At 45.9% G+C, this 13,402-nt stretch overlaps 2 protein-coding genes across 2 annotated transcripts in view; one reads left to right on the plus strand and one right to left on the minus strand.

Annotated features, from left to right (window-relative positions):
• The first annotated feature begins 279 nt into the window (after positions 1–279).
• On the plus strand, positions 280–3,879 carry C16H4orf19 (chromosome 16 C4orf19 homolog). Its single transcript, XM_049790170.1, has 2 exons — positions 280–317; positions 2,415–3,879. Exons 1-2 carry the CDS (start codon positions 286–288, stop codon positions 3,247–3,249), a joined length of 867 nt encoding a protein of 288 aa, XP_049646127.1. The 5' UTR covers positions 280–285; the 3' UTR covers positions 3,250–3,879.
• Positions 3,880–10,316: 6,437 nt separating this feature from the next.
• Positions 10,317–13,402, minus strand: part of RELL1 (RELT like 1) — a 93,667-nt gene continuing 90,581 nt past the window's right edge. The window contains exon 7 of the mRNA XM_049790172.1: positions 10,317–12,511. The gene's annotated coding sequence lies outside the window, so the exon portion shown is untranslated. The remainder of the gene's footprint in view (positions 12,512–13,402) is intronic.

Here is a 13,402-nt window from a genome sequence, read left to right on the forward strand (position 1 = left end):
CAAAATTTTTCATCAATTCCATTTCCCATTGCCCTTTAATCCTAGTGACAGCAACTGCCAGGCTGTGGAGACACCTGCTTCATTAGCTCCCAGCAACATAATCTGGCAGATGAGAATTTAAAATCATGGTTTTACAGCAGGGAGGAGCTCCTGGAAATCAGTGACTCACAGTTACCCTGTTTCTAAAACTGCAGGTATCTGGGAAAGAAAAGGCTTGGAGGCCTAGTGCAAAGGCACTCACTCCATGTGCTCCTTCTCTTCCAGATGCTAAAAAAAATCATCCAGATGGGGTGCAGATGCTGTAAGATGATACAAAGGTAAGTCAAGTTGAAAACACTCATTCATATTGGAGGTGGGTGGGGTGTCTGTGATGAGGGGGCAGCAGGTTTGAAGCTTATGAGTCATCCATTTGGTGTCTTGAACCTGGGAGCTTGAGAAGCTTGGCCAAGAAATCCCTAGCTTGGATCAGATTTCATAGATCATTGAAGCAGATGTGAGACCCCTCCCCTCTGCTTCCCCTACCTCCCCTTTCCTCCCTTCTTTTCTCTCCTCTTCTGATCTCTTCTTTTCTCACCTCTTCTTGCCTCTCCCCTCTCTTCTCCCATCTCCTCCCCATCCCCTATCTTTGCTTCCTTTTCTCTCCTCCTTTACTCTTCTCCTTTTCTCTTTTCTCTTCTCTTGTTTTTATTTTGCCCACTCCTCAGACCCTATTGGAAAAGGCCCTCATTCTCTTAGAGTTTGATTTGAGTCAGATTTTAACCTCATTTCTCCAAAGAGCTCCAACATAACAACAACAGAGAAGATGGGGCTTTGGCTGATGCCTGCAGTGACATCACAGAAGTAAAATTGCCCTGTCACATATGTGTTCTTAATTTTGTTCACATTCTATTTTTTTAAAAAGTGAATCACAAAAAAAGAATTTAGCATAAAATAGCCAGGGAGGGTTGGGGGATGAAAGATTGCCTATTAATTTTGCTTCCATAACAAATGCAACTCAGTGCAAACACCCTTGGTGCCAGAGTATAGTAAGGAGAAGTAAATAAATGGAGTGAAGGAGGAGAAACACAAATATGAAAGAATGGGGACCAGAGGCCAAGCAATCTCAGGTGCATTCGTAGTGTAAAAAAAAAAGAACAGAAGTGATATCCAAGCCAAAGTCAACAAAAATGGAATCAAAAAACCCAAACTCTAACCATCTAAACTGTAAATGGACCTGTTATACCAGCAGGCTGGGGGACAAAGGGTGGTGGCTGAGAAAAACTCTGGGAACATGATGGAGGGAGGTCAACATTGGTGATGGGATTGACCCTGATTCATTGTATATCTGAAACCCAACTATGTAAATCACAATGGTTTCAATAAAATATAAATAAATAAATTCATCTCAGGCCAGAGAGATAGTATAGTAGGTAGAAATGTTGCATATAGTTGACTCAGGTTCTGTCCGTAGCATCCCATATGACCCCCCAAAGCCCATCAGTGCAAAGTCAAATTAACCCTGGAGCACTCCTTGGTTTACCCCCAAAACGAAATAAATATAACTCAACAGGTTGAAAGGGTAGGACATATGATTTGATATGGAAAACAAGATTTGAGCCCAGCATTGTATGACCCCTTGATGATCCCCTGGCAGGAACCCTGAGCAGTGAGCCATGGTAGTCCCCAAACAACAACAACAACAAAAAACACAACCCACAACCACCCACAGGGAGTTTGATTCCACTGTAATCATAATATTGAGACACATTTAAGAGGCATCTGCCATGCTATTCCTGACTTCATTTGAATGACTATAATAATTCACGAAGGGGGTGTACCACCAGTACTTAATCACATATTTCTGTGCTATTACACATTTCTTTTTCTTATCCTTACTTTATTTTTTTCATGCTTTTAAGTTCCATGAACCATCTCCCTGGGTCCACCACCGCCAAGTTGTCAGAAATCAAACCTAAGACTTCAGGCTTACAAGGCAAGATCTACTGTGATGCCAAATCCCCAGTCATCCATGAGTCACTTTGTTTCCTGTATCTTTATTTTCCTCTGCCCTTTTGCATCCCTCTTGAATCTCCTTATCCAGTGATAGAACACTTTATACCAACTGTGTCTATTTTACATAAATACTCAGGACAAAACTCAACTGTGAAGGACTTTGTAAATCACAATAGTTTTAATAAAATAAGTAAATAAATTCATCTCAGGCCAGAGAGCTAGTACAGTAAGTAGGTAGAAATGTTGCAGGTTCTGTCCCTAGTATCCCATCCTGAAGCCCATCAGTGCAGACTCAGATTCAAGTCAGATTCAGAGATTCAAGAACCAGGGGGAATAGACGGAATAAATGGGTGCAGAGGTAGGAACAAGCATTTATGCTAAGAAATAAATACGAATCTAAATCTTCCCTTCTCTCACCCCAGCTATCTCTTTGACCCCATCCAAGTGCCCTCCCCTGGCTATGTCAACGAAGTCAACAGTTGCAAGTTAGAAGAAGATGACAACGTCAAGTTCAAGGGCAGAACAAGCAGCCAAGCCCTGGTGCCCAAAAATGACCCTCAGAGTGAGAGTTTGAAGCACTTGAGCAACACAACTGCCTCAGACTTGGGAGAGGGCCACGTGGTGGACAAGACCTGGGGATCCTCCAATGGTGTGGGGCTCACCCCGACCCTGCAACCTGCAGGGGATGCAGAAAACCCCCAGGATGACCGAGGCTCCTGGGCCAGTACCGACAATGGGTTGCACCCCACTCAACCCTTCCTGGAAGGACAGGATGTCGAGGGGCAGGAATGCATCTCCCCAGCCTGGGAAGCGAGCCCAGGAGACCTGAACGGGGACACGAACACCCCTGAGCTGGAAGAGGAACAGGGCCCGGGATTGTTGTTCCCTGCCCCAGATTACCCGGTGCCCTGGAGTTCTGAGGATAGGCCCTTACAGGGGGGTGTGCACGCCACTTCTTTGGACCCCACTTCTTTGGAACCTGCCTCTTTGGATCCGCAAACGCACTGGGACTCCTTGGGCGAGGCCTTGGCCACAGAGAGCCTCAATCTCTACTTAAAGGACTCGGACCCGGCTCCTTCTGAGGTGCCTCCACTGGTGCACTGGAGAAACGGATGGCAAGAGGCACCCGGGGACTCCCCGAGTGGGCCCGGAGACCCCCCGAGCGGGTCTGGAGTCGACGAGGACGCGGCCGTGGCCGAAGCACTGGCGGCCTTAGAAGCGGCCACTGCAGGAGAAGACGTTGATGAGGCCGATTAGGGGCGAAGGGTGGTCCCTCTGCCCATCCTGTTGGGGTGCCTGGGTGCCCCAGATACAGAACATAGCCGGGCTACCTCCTGGTGCTTGGGGAGAGGGCAGGTGGCATGGGGAACAGCTGGCATCTGTGCCAGTTGGCGACCCCCTCTTCCCTTGGTGCCAGCACCGAATGGCATGGGCATCCCAGAGCATCCCTGAGCTCCAGGACCGTGGGGTTCACAACCCTGAAATGGAGTCAGAGGGGACCTCCTGCAGCCTATGTGCCAGCCCCTCACCTCCCGCAGGAAATCTGGGACTGGAGCGCTTTCTAACAGTGCTCTGCTATCTAGGGCTCATTCCTAAGTGCTCCTACTCCCTTCTGTCGGAATATCAGGCCTTTTTTTCCCTCTTGTGTCTGAGATCAAATGCTGTGCCTGTGATGCCATCCACTTGAAGTGCCTAATGCGCCCCCTAAACCACCCTCCCCCAAAGCATGGCTTAACCTTCAGCAACACACCACCCAGGAAACTAATATAAGATCTAACGGTTTGTTTTGGCTTCAAGCAAAACTGGGCAGTTATCAGAGGGTCAGAGAAGCTTCCCGTCAACAAATGGTTAATCCAAAAGCTGTGATATTAAAACACCTCGACCTTAGCTTTCTTTTTTCTTTTTCTTTTTCTTTTTTTTTTTTTTTACATTCTTTTGAGTCTCCTTTGGGATTTTTTGGGCAGGGAGGGTGGACTTGGTTCAGATCATTCTTCAAATTGATTGCACCGTCTATGGGATTTTAAGTCACTGCAATTCAGAACAGCATAAAAGACATCTGCGCTCATTAAATGTTGAGTTGTGGTTCAATTCTTACAACATGTGTCTGTCCTTCCCACAACGGTGGTTTTCCTTTTCCCCACAATGAATGTCAGTGATGTGGTGTTTCCTCCCCCTGAGCACAGAACCAGGAGTAAGCCCTGAGCACTACTACATGGGGTACAAATACCAAAAAGGAATGAAAGGAAAAAGGAGGAAAAGAGCAGATAGTATAGCAGGTAGGCTGTTTATCTTGCATGCGACTGACTGGGGTTCGATCTCCAACCTCCCATATGCACCTCCCAAAGCACCACCAGGAGTTATTTCTAAACAGAGCCAGGGGTAATAACTCAGCACTATCTAGTGTGTTTTAAGATACCCCCTCCCCAAATAATGACACTCTTTCTCACACAACACCAAGCAGTATCACATTTGCAGTTAAACCACTGACCCAGTTGCACAAAAATTGCAGGTGGTGCTTTTGAACTCTTGAGCACCAATGGAGAGCAACTACCCCCCAGAAAATGAAATGGCACTGAGGGACCAGGAATGCAGATTGAGTGGCAGAGTATCTGTGTTTCATGCTTGAGGCCCCTGCGTTACATCCTGAACACTGAATGCCTTTAGAGCACCATTGGGTGTGAACCTGGTGGCCCTAAAGTCCCATCAGCACCCTGGGCATAAGTGGGGTGGTACTCAAACAATAGAAATGTAAAAGGGGGTGCCAGAAAGATAGCACAGCAGTAGGGTGTTTGTCTTGCACACAGCCAATCCAGGACAGACAGTAGTTCGAATCCTGGTATCCCATATGGTCCGTTGAGCCTGCCAGGAACAATTACTGAGCAGAGAGCCAGGAGTAACCCCTGAGCGCCACCAGGTGTGACCCAAAAACAAACAAAAAAAAAAAAAGAAAGAAAGAAAAGGAAGGAATGTGAAAGGACCAGGAAGATGGGGCAAAGCGCTGGCCCTGCTAGCTACTGGAAGCACTGAATCATCAGGCCTGTGGTATTTTTGGTCCAGTATCAGGGAGGGGCCTGATAGTTCAGTTCAGCCTTTGATCTAGCTTTGAACTAGCTCCCTGAACCCAGTGGCCCATCTCAATAGGACCATTTTTATAACTACATTTTGGTTACTAAGACCCCTCAAGCACTCTAGATTACTTCTTTTTTTTTTTTTTTTTTTTGGTTTTTGGGCCACACCCTGTGATGCTCAGGGGTTACTCCTGGCTATGCGCTCAGAAGTTGCTCCTGGCTTCTTGGGAGACCATATGGGACACCAGGGGATCGAACCGCGGTCCGTCCTAGGCTAGCGCAGGCAAGGCAGGCACCTTACCTCCAGCGCCACCGCCCGGCCCCTAGATTACTTCTAATAATCCCAGATGCTTTGTCTAACAAGTAATTCCTTTCCTACATCATTAATGATCTCCAGGCAAAAATGCCACCTTAGGGCAGTTCAAATTTAGTTTCTTTTTATTTTCTTTAGCATCATTGATTTGTATCATCTTCAGCATTTACCACGGCTTCTTTCTCTGCTTCTTTCTGGAGCAGCAGGACAGATGTTGGCTCCATCCTTCCACACCATCCAAACTAGCAAACTGTAGGCCTATACACCCAAGTAAGAATCTGAGGGGTTCTGAGAAAGAGACAGACAAGGAAAAACCCAAACTTTAACCTTCATTTTCTTAAAATATCAAATTATATCCTTTCATTAGCAGCTTTGTTATTTGGGGGGATTTTTTTAGAGGTCCCAGCAGGAGGTGTTTCGAGGGGAAGGGAGACATTCTTAGTGTGCATTCTTTGTTTTTCGTTTTTGTTTTTCGGTGTTCTGTTGTTTTTGTTTGGGGACCACACCTGGCAGGATCAGGAGACTATATGGGGGTGCCAGGGATTGAACCCAGGTCGGCCGTTTACCCATTGTACTATTGTTCCTGCTTTTCCCAGAATACTTTCTGCAGCTTAGCTTTTGCTTACTGATTCATTCTTGAGTGCTTTCTGCCTACCGGGCGCTGAAAAACTTAATTTTAGCCCTTCCGACAAGTGATGGAGAAGCCACGCTCTCTGCAGTTTGCTCTTTGGGCCAGCAGAGAGAGCTGCTGTCTCGCTTCGCCTAAGGGCCTAACTGGGCAATAGTTAAACCCAGAGCACAGCGACCCCTGCTGGGAAAATAGTACTGGAGCCTAAGAAGGCCCGAGCCTCCTTTCTAGATAGAGCAAGCGGTGATTGGGAACAGATTTGGGATGCTCGGCTGGCTAGGCGGGATGGGGTGGGTTCCGAGGATCAGAGACACTAAAAAGAGGTAGATTCCGCAGGTGCAAAATGTAACCTTTTCTGTCTACAAGCCAAGTCGTTAAAACTCGGGGATTCCTCTCCCCAGCCCAAGAAATCTGAGCTTTGCTAGCAGAGCAGGCTGGAAGAGACCTGGAGGTGAAGCATTCGTGAGCGTCCTGGGAAGGTCCCTGGGACTGGCTCTTGCAGAGGGAAGCTGAACTCTGCTGCTGCCTTGCTCACCAGGCTGTTGAGGGCTGTCCCGAATGAGAAAATGGAGCTGCGGCTGAGGTGCATCCCATTTCCAGCTGCCCACAGTCCTCCCACAAAGCGGCCGCCAAGAAGTCCAGAGGCTCAGCTGGACCTTTTCTGCAAGATGCTCGCACCAGTGCCTGTAGACCCTGTGTCTGGCAGAAGGCGAGGAATGGGGCATTGCTAACCTCCCTGGTTTCTTGGTTTTCATGAGTTTGCAACGTCTTCTTTAGCATCGCTCATTTCCTTGTTTGTAAGGCAGCAACAAATCAATAATGTGATTTGTTGGGGACAAATTTGGGACTAAGCTCAGAAGGCAGCAGCTTTGCTAAGGGAGCCCCAGGTTCATCTCCTTGCATCATGAGATCCCCTGAATGCTGCTAGTTGTGTACCCCCTTACACACACGCGCGCGCGCGCACACACACACACACACACACACACACACACACACACACCTAAAAAGAGTCCCACAATAATTCAAAATCCAGAAACTAGAGATTTTGAGGACCCAAACCAGGTTGGCTGTGTGCAAGGCAAAAAGCCCTACCCGCTGTACAATCTCTCCAGCCCAAAGTACATGCATGTTAAATATTGCAACTAGGATTGGAAGAAACCAGGAATTTGGATGCAGACAATTGGAGAATCACACGAAGAGCTACCAATTTAGCAAATAGGGCTTCCCTAAAACCTAAAGGCCCCTTTCAAGTTGACTTCTCACAGGTGCACAGTCTTTTAAGAGTCAGGAATCCTCACCCCCCAGAAAGTAAAAAGTTATAAGTAAGGTAGGCCGGAAGTTTGGAACAAGCCAATGGAGCAAGGGCAGCCAGAAGCTTCTGCTTGAGGAAACATACAGAAATAAATATGTAAACATTTGTGGAGGGTGGGTAGGAGATGTGACACCCAAGGTCACGCCTAGGAGCTTTTATTTGTATTTTAGTTTGGCAAACACACCCAGGCTATTGTGCTCGGGCTACTCCTGGCTCTGTACTTGAGTGTTGCCTGACCATGCCCTAGAGAACCATAGATCAGCGCCCAACGTGCTCCCCTGTGCTCTCTCTCCACTGTTCTCTGGTAATTGAAACGCAAGGAGAGACAGGAACAAGTTTGAAGGTCCACAAAAGGGAAAGGCATAAGTGAGAACAGGAAAATAGGAGACAGGAGGAAGGGAGGGAATGGCTGAGGTAGGGCCGATGGGTTATGGCTATAGATGGCTTCTAATAGAACACAGCACGACTTTCCCCCACTCCCAACCCACAAAGCTGCTACTAAGGGCTGAGGCCATAGTATATAACAGATAGGACCTTTGCCTTACATGCAGCCCTCTTGTGTTCCATCCCCTGCATCCTGTACATCCTGTATGGATGCTGAGTCCACCAAGAGTGATCCATGAGCACTGAGCTAGGAGTAATCCCTGAGCATCACCAGGTGTGGCTCCTGAACAAAAAATCAAACAAAGCTGATCCTAAACTGATGTGTGCCTTAGGAACCACCTTGGGGTGGGAGAAGTGAAGGGTGTTTGAACTAAGTCCCCTAAAAATGAGGTTGAGCTGGAATTCCTGGTTCCTGAGGCCACGCTGAGGAAGAACCAGATGCTATCCGTGAAGACATCCTGCTGGGTGGATGGAGGGGATGCACTATAATCATGGATGAGTGTTCTTGAGAGCATGAGCACAAGCAGGGGCAAGTGGGTTGGATGCAGACAGGTGTATAGAAGCTGGGGGATTCATCAACTCTACCCCAGAATTCAGTAGCCCTTCTGGAGCTTGGAGGAGTACCAGCCCAGTGGCATTCACCTGTTTCAGGTTCCTGCCAGAAGAACAGCACAAGGGTCAAATTCCTCTTTGTGGTGGGAACCCAAAGGAACAAAACCAATAGATGAACACTGAAGCAGAAGTGGCTATTTGTCTAAGCTCAAAGGTTCCCACTTTAAGTGTTGTATTAATGGCAAAAGAAGTAGTGACTGTCAAAGGGAGATTTGAGGGCCACAATCAGGGCCAAATGATAAGCTTGACACCACTAGCAATATTGCTAGGCTACAAATTAACCCTTCTTCTCCTACTGCTGTCCTCCCCATGGAACCACAGGAAGAAGCAGATCATCTGTATAAACTCCCCAAATACAAAACCTAATTACAACTCAATAAGGGCAGACAGCTGTGGAGTTACTTTCTAGAAATCAATTATCTCATTTTTTTGTTTTGTTTTGTTTTGTTTTGGGTCACACTTGGCAGTGCTCAGGGGTTACTCCTGGCTCTATACTCAGAAATCGCTCCTGGGCCCGGAGAGATAGCACAGCGGCGTTTGCCTTGCAAGCAGCCGATCCAGGACCAAAGGTGGTTGGTTCGAATCCCGGTGTCCCATATGGTCCCCGTGCCTGCCACGAGCTATTTCTGAGCAGACAGCCAGGAGTAACCCCTGAGCACCGCCGGGTGTGGCCCAAAAACCAAAAAAAAAAAAAAAAAAAAGAAAGAAAAAGAAAAAGAAAAAAAAATCGCTCCTGACAGGCTCGGGACCATATGGGATGCCGGGATTCGAACCACCAACCTTCTGCATGCAAGGCAAATGCTTTACCTCCATGCTATCTCTCCAATCCCCAATTATCTCAATATTGGTGGAGGAAGGTCAACTCTGGTGGTGGGATCAGCCCTGACTCACTGTATGTCTGAAACCCAACCATGAAGAACTTTGAAATCACAATGGTTTCAGTAAAATTAATTTTTAAAAGGACTAGAATTATATATATATATATATATAAACAGGATAAGAACCAACACTGTAAAATAAAATGCCACTGAGATTTTAAAAAAGAAGAAAAAAATTTAGGATCTCAGAGCTAATTGAACTCAAGAATCACCTTGACAAACCTAAAAGTCCTGCATCTGAGGTCCCCCACTAAGAGATGATTCTGATACTATTGATATGCCTGTGGCCTGAGCTTAATTTATTGTGCACAGGGAATCACACAGTGCCAGGGCTCAAGCCTGGGCCCTCCCACACAAAAATATCCGGGATTCTAAAAGTTTTCGAGATAATTCAAGTATGTCTGAAAATCTTGGCTAGAAAATAATAGTTGGCCAGTGCCTTATATAGAAAGTGTAGATTGTGAAAAGAGAGGACCACCTCAGATCAGAGAAAACTAAGGAGACACCAGAACTAAGACATTCCTGGGCCAACAAAGGACTCAGGTGAGGCCCAATCAGCAGAGTAGCTTGATTCAGAAGATGTTCCCATGACAGTACCTGTCTGACAGTCACTGTCCTGTGATTGTGCATGGCATGTAAAGGGAAATGGGATGAACATTTGAGAATATATGAATATGACATTCATATATCTAATATTTGTTTGGTTTGGTTTTTTGTTTTTGAATTTGGGGCCACACAAGTGATGCTCAGAGGTTACTCCTGGCTATGCACTCAGAAATCACTCCTGGCTTGGGGGACCATATAAGACACCAGTGATTGAACCGCTGTCTGTCCTGGGTCAGCGGCATGCAAGACAAGTGCCCTACCGCTGTGCCATTGCCCTGGCGACTATCTAAGGATATTTGAATACATTATCTATGTTACCAAGGGATGGGGGAGGACGCACAATCTAAGAAGGTACCGTTAGCCTGATGATCACTTAAGAAGGCAGGCCAAGAAGTTAAGCATGTTCTAATCAGATAATCTCTTCCAAGAAGGCCTTATTAAGGTCGGCCCACTAGACTGTACCAGGATGAAGAATCTCACCAGGATACTGGGTACCAACCACCAGGTCATTCAACAACGAGACTGTATTGTAACATTTTTATTTTTAACTCTGCTTTGGTAGGTACAAAAGTCGGAAAAGTACAAACCAGACAGTTAAAAATACATTTGACACTGAAAAAATGCCGACAGTTTTTCCTTTACAAATTTGTACAACAAGATGGTGGCTAACTGCTGCGTCTCACGGGCCAGAAGGCCGTGGTTAGAGTTTCACATAGGTAGGAAGTGTGGTGCAGGTCCCATGCACACGAGCTTGTAAACATCCATTGCTTTGGGGAACACTTAAGTATTCTTAGTGGAGAGTAGAAACCAGTAAAAAGCTTATGTGTCGAAAATAGTCAATGCTTAGCTTTTGGCATATTGGAAGCTAGCCAGACAAAAATTGCTCAAGTATTAGAAAATATTTAAATATTTAAGCACTCTTGGCATAAATACCGTTCTTTTTTTTTAAATATCTTTGAGTATTTTCTTGCCTGTTGTATTGCTAGTTAAACAAAGTGCTCTAACCTTAATAAAATTTTAAAATAATTAAAGCTGAAGAATAGCTTACAGTTCACCCCTCAACATTTTGAGAGCCAATGTTTAAAGTCTCCCCAGCCCCCCCATTAATACACACACACACACACACACCAAAATCCCTGTGTTGCTACTTGCTGGACCTCAATAACATTCATCTCAACAATGACTTCTTCTAGTCTGCTATGGATAGGATGCAACTATATACATGTACATACACCTTTCAGTCCTCGGAAGCATTCACAAGAGACTCAACTACTGGTAGACGTTTCTAAGTAGGTGGTGGAAACAGAATGGAATGAGTCTATTGACAGAAAATACTTTGACGGTCATGTTTGTAAAAATTGTTTTTTGGAAGTCACATGAGAAAAGATGCCTTTTTGTCTATGAGAAAGAAGTACCCAAGGTCCCACCCCAACTCTCTCACCTGGGCCTCACCAGAATCAGAATTCCCTGGAGCTCGACCCTGTACCCCTTGTGTACCTCTCGGTCCCAAACTACCATCAGGGCATTAAGATCTTTACTTCTGAATCCTTTTCAGTGTTTCATAAACTGTGAAGTTATACCAAAAAAGAAACAAATAGATTTTTTTTTCTGGGCCCACAGGAGTAGGCAACCATCAGGAGTATTTAATGACACACATTTAGGTTTCAAGAAGGAAAACCAGGAAGGAGTATGCCAAGGAAAGCATGGCAGAGATCACATCTTTCCCCAGAGGTGGAGGTTTGGGGTTCTGTTTGGGCTTGGGGTTGTCAAAGTGTTTTGTAAGTGACTTGAAAGAAAGCAGTGTTCTTTTGCCTTTTGAAACCTGCCTACCAGCACTTGCCTGACTGGCTGAGGGCTGACAGTGACAACCAAGACAGTAAATATGTGTGCGTGTGTGACAGGGGAGGGAGCGCAGCTGAAGCCATTTTCCTATCTTGATTCCATGACTAAGAATTGCTTAGTTTGAGTTTTAAATAATAACAACACTTAAGTGGCCTGGGAATGCCATGTTGACAGCAGATAAGGTTGGATTCATTTTTATGTTTTCTTTCGTTTTGGAGTCACTGAGTTTTGGGCCCAAGAGTGCTCAGGGTTTACTTCTGGCTCTAATCTCAGGTATCACTCCTGGCAGTACTCAGGGGACCATGTGGGATGCCGGGCTTGGAATCTGAACCTGGGTCAGACATGTGCAAGGCAAGAAGTGCTCTCCAGGTTGTACTGTCACTCTGGACTCCTGAGATCCAGAATCTGGCACCTCAGCCTTTCACCACCTAAGAGTCTCCTCTGACATTTGTAACAGTTAAACTATAAGAGGATCCCTTGAAACTCTCCAGCAAACTGGAATGTGAAGGTTGGACACAGACACACGCATATATATACATACACACGCACACACAAAGCATTAACTCAGACTGTACACATACAAATAGTTCCTCTGTACACAGTGAAGAGTTGCAGTGTGTACCCCAAGCCCAAGAGGGATAGGGTTGGGGGAACAACTATGAAGGGAATGACCAGCAGTGGCTGCAAAGATCAAGAAAGAGCTTTTCCAGCCAGCAAAACTGCTTCCGAGTATCCAGCTTAACAAAGACTCCCTCTCGGCTTCCGTCCACATGACTCCACGAAAGAAACTATACAAAAGGTAGAAAAAATATTCCCTAGGCAACTTCATAGCTCATGAGTTTTCAGACTCTGAGAATTCTTCAAATAAAGTCCATCCTGCAAGAGAAAACAAAAACAGGTAAGTGACAGGCCAGGACCCACCTGATGATTGCCTGAGTTTTGAAACAGAGGGAGGCAATGCCATATCCACACTCTCTCTGCTCCCAATGTGCTTCTGCTTCCCTCTCTAGTCCTTCCAAAAGGTAGTTTAAGGCAATTTCAAGGGGCCAGAGAGATAGTGCAGTGGGTAGGGTGCTTGTTTTGCATAAGACCAACCCAGGTTCAATCCCTGGCACCCCCTCGAGTTTCCCAAGCAAATCAAAGAGTGATTCCAAAATGCAGAATCGGTAATAACTGTTGAGCATCGCTGGTTGTGACTCTAAACAACAACAGACCCTCCCCAATTTAAATTAATAAAAATTTCAGTGCCATGCACCCTGAAGTAGCCCTTATCAAGGCATTACAAACCAAGAAGGAATCAAATTTGGGCACCAAGTAAACTGTAGGTGCTGGTCTGCTTGTACCCAGGGGCCTAAGAACTCAGGTGCTCCCTAAGCATTCCATTTCGTAATGAGCAAATGGGCGAATGTGCTTGATCGTGGGACCCTTCTATGTGGCATAATCTTTCCTCTACATGCCCTGTCATGCAGGCTATCTCTGCACCTTCACATCTGACTGGCATTTTTCTGGGCAAATATAAAGAGAGAAACATTTCCACTTCACTCATCCCTGTACTTCCAGGGCTGGCTGTTTTGTTTTGGTTTGGCTTTAACTCACTCCCTACAGCTGGCTCTTGTCCAAGGCTACTTGTGCATGGTTCTTGTACGCTGTATTGTTCTCTCAAGTGGAGTTTTGTGGGTTGACTGCTGTCTCAATGACAGAGTCGTGAATTGAAAGGAACTAAGGATGTTCCAGTATAAAAGTGCTTGGTTAAATAGCATTAAGAAT

The sequence above is a fragment of the Suncus etruscus genome, chromosome 16 (assembly GCF_024139225.1).
Source record: "Suncus etruscus isolate mSunEtr1 chromosome 16, mSunEtr1.pri.cur, whole genome shotgun sequence".
Taxonomy (NCBI): Eukaryota; Metazoa; Chordata; class Mammalia; order Eulipotyphla; family Soricidae; genus Suncus; species Suncus etruscus.